At 50.0% G+C, this 8,263-nt stretch overlaps 1 protein-coding gene across 1 annotated transcript; it reads right to left on the bottom strand.

Moving 5' to 3' along the window:
• Positions 1-789: 789 nt before the first annotated feature.
• Positions 790-2,569, bottom strand: CCDC71L (coiled-coil domain containing 71 like). The gene has a single exon (XM_069765078.1). The coding sequence runs from the start codon at positions 2,392-2,394 to the stop codon at positions 1,771-1,773; it is 624 nt and encodes a 207-aa protein (XP_069621179.1). The 5' UTR covers positions 2,395-2,569; the 3' UTR covers positions 790-1,770.
• Between the last annotated feature and the right edge of the window lie 5,694 nt (positions 2,570-8,263).

Genomic DNA, 8,263 nt, shown 5'->3' with positions numbered 1-8,263 from the left:
TCCACATGCGAGACACGGACGTGTTTCTCGCAAATGGAAACAAGCCCTTAGAGAGAATATTGCATCAAAATTGTAAACTGAGCAGGATATCCTGAAATAAGAGGGCTATAACCAGCCGATCAGGCCATAAATGAGGCTGGGGGAAGGAGACAGATACGGTATCCGTAGCGGATACCGCATCTGTCTCCTCCCCCCCACCCCCTCATTTATGGCCTGATCGGCTGGTTATAGCCCTCTTATTTCAGGATATCCCGCTCAGTTTATGATTTTGATGCAATATTCTCTCTAAGGGTCTGGGTCATAAACCCCCTCCCCTCCTATTTTCGCTTACATAGAGCACACTGATGAAGGTCCTCTGTTGACCGAAATGTTTGAACATTGTGATACTGTATGTATTATAATAAACACTTTTGCATCAGACTAGCGAGAGTGTGCCAAGTATATACTCTGTAGGCAACACTGCATCACGACCTTGGGGAGAGCGAGTACAGACACCGCAGGAACGGCGCCGGCATGGGAGTGCAGGCCTTATTTTTTTAACAGGACCCAACATTTCCTTTAGGAAGGAGTTTTTCCTAGTAGTGGCCAACCCCTTTGAAGGGAACCAATCATATTAACTTAATGTATTAGGTGCATCATACTCAAGCGAGCCCTTCGAGATCGGCGTGCATATGACTATTAATGAATGGGCCTGTTAGAATGCAGTAGGTTACATGGCAAAACAATGAGCCATGACAAGTTTTTGCACTGGCTCCAACCAATCAAGTTAATGAATAAAATTACCAGCACTGCGAAAATTAAGAGTCATTTTTATTGTGATAGGCAGCCGCTTTATTTGCCTGCATTTTTTTTATACATCTGGTCCTCTGTGGCACAGTAGGCAAGATCCTTGGGGTGGGGGAAGAGAAGCAGCACAGAGGCAGATTGTGTCCAATGCTAACAAAGTTACATATACACATATTCAGCCATTATTAAAAAGTAGAAACGAAGCTGTAGAAGAGATCCAGAAAAGACCATCAGGCAGTGAATAGTCAAAGCACCAGTAAGGTCCAACAGTCAGACACTTCTTGTGCCATGTGGAAGTCGCCATGTGGGTTTGCAGAAAGGCACATATATCTATCTGTTACAGGTGGCACCATCTGTAAGGTTACGACCCAGAGTACCAGTTCTGTGAGCACCAGTCACATTAATTATGGAAAAGAATAGAATAAAATAAATATCCTTCCTCAGAAGATTTTTCTTTTTACAAAAAGTAATCATACTGTGTTTTGCACCAATGCCACTGAAAGTCCATGACCACAGCTATCCCGGCCATGGACTTCAGATTGTTCGGAAGAGTCAGTCTTTAATAAACACCTAAAATAAAAGAAACTACTTCTAAGTTGATCATCAGGCTTGGCACATGGCAGCAGTCACACAGGACGGACACTTGTCAGGTCCCTGAAATTCTTAAAAAATAAACTACAAGTTTGCATAAAAGGGCATCCAGCCTGGCACAGTCCTTCACCCTCCAGACACTTCCAGAAATACTTGGCAGATCTAAAGAAAAGGAGTCAAATCATCAACAAGTCTTTGGATCGGGGATTGAGGTAGTTGGCCACTCCAGTCCATCACGAGGGAACCTGTTGCCATCCAGATCTGGCATCTGATCAGCACCGCCAGTGTCCAGACGTGGTGGATCCCCGGATCGCCTCTAGTAGTAATCTTACAGTAAAGTGCAGCGAGACGAGGGATCCTGGAGACGTGTAAACAGCCAGAGTCCGGCCGCGCTCAGGGCGACACCAGCGGGAAGCGGCGGATCCGCACCACCGGCTGGAGGTTCACCTGCAGGATCTGCTGTGCCCGGCGGCAGGCAGCGGCCACCTTCGCCTGGCAGGACACGTCCCGGACCCGTATGCTGGGGAAGCTGGTGAGCTTGGGGGTCGCCGCTCTCCAGATCTCCTCCAGCGACCTGCCCAGGAGCCCCGGGATCTCGCACGGGCTGGGGCTGCTGCAGGCGCTGCTGCTGGTGCTGCTGGCTCCGGACTCCTCACTGGCCGCCGCCGTGTCCTGCAGCCGCCGCCGCTTCCTGCAGCTCAGCCGCCCGCCTCTCCGCCTCCTCTTCACCGGCGGCTTCCTGGACTGGCCGGCCGGCTGCTCCTTGGCTTTCCTGCGGGAGACCTGGCTGGGGTCCGGCACCACGGAGCGGCACGAAGAGTAGCCGTACACGTCCTTGCTCCGGAGAATGACCGGGGAGAAGTCCCGCTTCAGGCTGCACAGGAAGTTCCACAGCTCCGTGTCCGAGCTCATGAAATGCTTCGACTCCGGCACGAAGATCTCCAAGGCGTCCTCTAACGGCTTCATGCCCGCGAACACCAGCTGTGACCGGGAGTACACAACTTTCTCGTCCTCCATGACTCCCGCCGCCTTTGTCCGTCCCCGGCTCGGGCAGGCAAACGGTTAAATTTATCGCCAAGAAAAAAAACTAAACTGCTGCCAAAGCTTTCTGAAGCGCCCCCCTTCTGGCCGCCTGGTTTAACGCAGGGCGCTGCAACACCAAACGGGAAACAAAATGGCTGCTCTGAGCGGCCGCTACCGTTGGCTATATAGCTGCTTCTTTGAAATACGACATACCCCATGCCCGCCCACTTACTAGGATCCTGCAGGACGATTGGCTAGCTGCAGCATAGTCGTATCAGCATTGGTTAGCGGCATGCAAGTGGGAGGGGCTTTAGCGGGCGTGGAGGGGGGGTGCTCAAAGTGAGGTAATAGATGTCGATCCCGAGCCGTCTTGTCACGTCGGCCATGTTACCTCCCCGCTGGAGCGCGTTACTTTGTTTCATACTGTTTCTTGGCTACTTTCTTGTCGCTGCCAGCTCAGCCATTCTTCTCAGTGTCGGTGGAGTCTGAATGGACGAAAGGTTCAATGGCTCCTGTCTTGTTGTCAATGGTGGCCAAAGCCTAGCCTTTATTAGGAGGCTTTGTGGTGATCAGCTCCTGCCCTGGTGCCAAACAAGCCAGCCATGGCCATCCATTCAGAGGATTGTTCACTTAGGTAACTTGCCCAGAAAAGGGAGTGCTAAAACCCATGGGGCCCTATAACACAGGTCCCATTTGGGGCCCTCTGCCCAATAAAATATATTTAGTGGAGTAGGCAGGGTCACAGTAGGGCGTAGGGCCCAATATTAAAGACAGGGGCATGTAACGCTGTGTGGACATAAAAATACTGCCCCCATTCTGAAGCCCGTTAGATAACCCCTTTCATATATCCCCATATAGTATTATACCCCCAAAATACATCCAAACACAGACACCCCCTCACAGAATTCCCCCACAATATTGCCCACTCCCACAGTGTGATGACCTTTACAGCCCTCCCACACAGTATGATGACCCTTACAGCCCTCCCACACAGTGTGATGACCCTTACAGCTCTCCTACACAGTATGATGACCCTTACAGCCCCCCACACAGTATGATGACCCTTGCAGCCCTCCCTCACAGTAAGATGACCCTTACAGCCCTCCCACACAGTGTGATAACCCTTATAGCCCCCCCACACAGTATGATGACCCTTACAGCCCTCCTACACAGTGTGATGACCCTTACAGCCCTCCCACACAGTGTGATGACCTTTGCAGCCCTCCCACACAGTATGATGACCCTTACAGCCCTCCCACACAGTGTGATGACTCTTATAGCCCTCCCACACAGTGTGGTGACCCTTATAGCCCTCCCACACAGTATGATGACCCTTGCAGCTCTCCTACACAGTGTGATGACCCTTGCAGCCCTCCCACACAGTATGATGACCCTTGCAGCCCTCCCACACAGTGTGATGACCCTTGCAGCCCTCCCACACAGTGCGATGACCCTTACAGCCCTCCCACACAGTGTGATGACCCTTGCAGCCCTCCCACACAGTGTGATGACCCTTGCAGCCCTCCCACACAGTATGATGACCCTTACAGCCCTCCCACACAGTATGATGACCCTTACAGCCCTCCCACACAGTATGATGACCCTTACAGCCCTCCCACACAGTATGATGGCCCTTACAGCCCTCCCACACAGTATGATGTCCCCTACAGCCCTCCCACACAGTGTGATGACCCTTACAGCCCTCCCACACAGTGAGATGACCCTTACAGCCCTCCCACACCGTATGATGTCCCCTACAGCCCTCCCACACAGTGTGATGACCCTTACAGCCCTCCCACACAGTGAGATGACCCTTACAGCCCTCCCACACAGTATGATGTCCCTTACAGCCCTCCCACACAGTATGATTTCCCCTACAGTCCTCCCACACAGTACGATGACCCTTACAGCCCTCCCACACAGTATGACCCTTACAGCCCTCCCACACAGTATGATGACCCTTACAGCCCTGCCATACAGTATAATGACCCTTACAGCCCTCCCACACAGTATTATTATTTTTTATTTATATAGCACCATTAATTCCATGGTGCTGTACATGAGTAAGCAAACTAACAATTAGAAAAAAACACCAGAAAAAGGATATGCACAAACTGGGATCAACCATAAACAATCAATTTTATTTTAACATATCATTACAAAAGAAGGCAATAAACAGGACACACAATTTAAAAACATTTAAAAACCAAACGGACCAACCCTCATCCCCCAGGACTTAATAATGAGGATCAATGTACACAAACTATGCAGATGGCACACAGGACATGAAATCGAATTGCAGGTTCACATAATCACAAATAGTCACAGTAGAGATCCGACCCTATACTGGGTGATGTATCATATGGGTTGTCAGTATTAAGGTGTGTAGCAGGTGTGTTTGTATGTGGTGCAGTACTCTATTGATTGTGGTGATATTTATGCACATTTATCTCATGCCTGCTCCTTTATTAGGGATTGCGGATCGTATTTTGGATCTGTAATAGTAGGGGTCTAGTCGGGTGGCAGCACGGGGCATTGAGGATTTCTACTGTGACTATTTGTGATTATGTGAACCTGCAATTCGATTTCATGTCCTGTGTGCCATCTGCATAGTTTGTGTACATTGATCCTCATTATTAAGTCCTGGGGGATGAGGGTTGGTCCGTTTGGTTTTTAAATGTTTTTAAATTGTGTGTCCTGTTTATTGCCTTCTTTTGTAATGATATGTTAAAATAAAATTGATTGTTTATGGTTGATCCCAGTTTGTGCATATCCTTTTTCTTGTGTTTTTTCTGATACTGTTTATATGCACGTGGTTGATCCCTCTTTCTATATTATGTGCGGTGCCCGCCTTCCTCTGTTGTCTCTACAAACTAACAATTACAGACTGATACAGAGGAGTGGGGACCCTGCCCTTGCGGGCCTACATTCTACAGGATGGTGGGGAAGGAGACAATAGGTTGAGGGTTGCAGGAGCACCGGTGTTGGTAAGGCGGTAGCTTCGGCAGTGGTGAGGAGGCAGCGGGGTCAGTGCAGGCTGTAGGCTTTCCTGAAGAGGTGGGTTTTCAGGTTCCGTCTGAACGATGCGAATGTGGTTGATAGTCGGACGTGTTGCGGCCAAGAATTCTTGGAGGCGGTTGGGTGAAGAGCGAATAAATGTGGAGGAAAGAAGGAGGTCTTGGGAGGACCGTAGATTACATGAGGGAAGATATCGGGAGATTAGTTCAGAGATATATAGAGGAGACAGGTTATGGATGGCTTTGTAGGCTAGTATTAGTAATTTGAACTGCATACGCTGAGGGAACGGTAGCCAGTGAAGAGATTTGCAGAGGGGGAAGCGGAGGAATAGTGAGGAGAGAGATTAATTAGTCATGCAGCAGAGTTAAAGGCAACCTGTTAGCTCCCCCTCCACCCCCCAGGTGTTTGTAACTAAAAGAGCCACCTTGTGCAGCACTAATGCTGAATTCTGACAAGGTGGCTCTTTTAGTTCTGGGTGCTGTAACCGCAGAAATAATCTTTTTTGAAATTTGCCCCTCATACCTTGAAATAGTCCTGGGGGCAGGTCTTTCCCCCCTAATCCAGATGCACAACAGCCGTCACTCATGGCCTCGCCTCCTCAGCATTATTCAATTGTCCCGGCGCCTGCACTGTCATCTTATGCCTTGGGCATGCGCAGTTCGTGCTGCCCGTCCACTGACATCACTTGATGTCTTGATTACTGCGCCTGAGGGATTCTTGGGCATGCGCAGTATTTATCTCCGGCTCTCCCTCCCATCTCCTCCGCCTTCCTCATACTGTGAATCGTCAGATATCATCAGATTCCTCTGACGTTGCACAGTATGAGGAAGGCGGAGGGAGATGAGGGAGAGCCGAAGATAAATACTGCGTATGCCCAAGAATCCCAGCCCCACAGTGTGAATAAATCAGAAGAGACTGCCGGGCGGGATCTCGGGCCGCTCGTCCACACAGGCGCAGTAATCAAGACATCAAGTGATGTCAGTGGACAGGCAGCGCGAACTGCACATGCCCAAGGCATAAGATGACAGCGCAGGCGCCGGGAAAATTGAATAATGCTGAGGAGGCGGCGCCAAGAGGCCATGAGTGACCGCTGTGGTGCGTCTGGATTAGGGGGGAAAGACCTGCCCCAAGGACTATTTCAAGGTATGAGGGACAAATTTCAAAAAAGATTATTTCTGCGGTTACAGCACCCAGCACTAAAAGAGCCACCTTGTCAGAGTTCAGCATTAGTGCTGCACAAGATGGCTCTTTTAGTTACAAACGCCTGGGGGGGTGACAGGTTCCCTTTAAGGATGGACTGGAGAGGTGCAAGGGTGTTAGCAGGGAGGCCACAGAAAAGGATGTTGCAGTAGTCGAGGCGGGAGATGATGAGGGCATGCACAAGCATTATAGTAGATTGACGGTTGAGGAAAAGATGGATTCTGGAGATATTTTTGAGCTGGAGGTGACAGGAGGTGGAAAGAGCTTGGATGTGCGGTTTGAAGGACAGGGCAGAGTCAAGGGTTACTCCGAGGCAGCGGACTTCCAGTATGGGAGAAAGTGTGATGTCGTTAATTGCGATAGGTCAGGTAAGGAAGATCTATGAGATGGAGGAAAGATGATGAGTTCAGATTTGTCCACATTGAGTTTGAGGAAGCGAGAGGAGAAGAAGGAGGATGTGGCTGATAGACACTCCTGGATTCTGGACAGCAGAGAGGTGACCTCTGGGCCAGAAAGGTAGATCTGAGTGTCATCAGCATAAAGGTGGTATTGGAATCCATGGGACTTTATGAGTTGTCCCAGGCCAAGTGTATATATTAAAAAGAGTAGGGGTCCTTGAACAGAGCCTTGGGGGACTCCAACAGAGAGAGGGTGGGATGAGGAGGTAGTGTGGGAGACGCTGAATGTGCCTTTGGAAAGGTAAGAGAAGATCCAGGATAGGGCGAGGTCTTTGATGCCAAAGGAGGAGAGGATCTGTAGTAGGAGGCAGTGGTCAACTGTGTCAAAAGCAGAGGACAGGTCTAGAAGGAGGAGTACAGAGTATTGTCCATTAGCTTTGGCTGTAAGTAGGTCATTAGTAATTTTGGTCAGGGCTGTCTCAGTTGAGTGAGGGGGCAGAAACCAGATCGTAGATTGTCAAAGAGCAAGTTAGATGAGAGGTGGGAGGAAAGTTCCGCGTGGACGTGCTGCTCCAGGAGTTTGGAAGCGAATGGGAGCAGCGATATTGGGCGATAGCTGGACATAGCAGTTGGATCGAGGATTGGCTTTTTAACCCCTTCCCGACATGCGCCGTACTAGTACTGCTCTGCGGGAACTGAGTTCCCGCAAACCGCAGTACTAGTACGGCGGCGCGGTCTCACGGTGAGCACCGCGGCGATCTTGTGCGGGTGTCAGCTGTATGTGACAGCTGACACCCCGCAGCAATGCCCACGATCGGCGCTAGCGCCCATCATGTGCATTTAACCTCTCTGATGCCGCTGTTAGTAATGACAGCATCATAGAGGGGCATCGCCCAGGGACGGGGGCTCCCTGCGCTCTCCCACCGGAACAACGCAATGCGATCACGTTCCGGTGTTCTGGAAGGAGACCCCAGATCCAAAATGGCCACGGGGCTCCTTCCGGGTCCTTCACTGAGGTGGCTTGCCGGCGCATGCTCAGAGCAGGCGCCGGAAAGCCTCCTGCGCTGCCTGTTAGATCGCTGATCTGACACAGTGCTATCTGATAAAATATAGTGATGTCCCACCCTGGGACAATGTTATAAAGTAAAAAAAAAAAAAAAAAGAATGTATAAAAAAAAAATTCCCAAATAAAGAAAACAAAAATATTTTCCAATAAATCCATTTATGTAAATAATAAGAAACAATAA

The sequence above is a fragment of the Ranitomeya imitator genome, chromosome 4, assembly GCF_032444005.1.
Source record: "Ranitomeya imitator isolate aRanImi1 chromosome 4, aRanImi1.pri, whole genome shotgun sequence".
NCBI classification, from domain to species: Eukaryota; Metazoa; Chordata; class Amphibia; order Anura; family Dendrobatidae; genus Ranitomeya; species Ranitomeya imitator.
This window is presented reverse-complemented; position numbering and strand designations above follow the sequence as displayed.

Bases quoted from the DNA above. Each gene is read 5' to 3' on its own strand.
- CCDC71L (XM_069765078.1), bottom strand. From the start codon at position 2,394: ATGGAGGACGAGAAAGTTGTGTACTCCCGGTCACAGCTGGTGTTCGCG.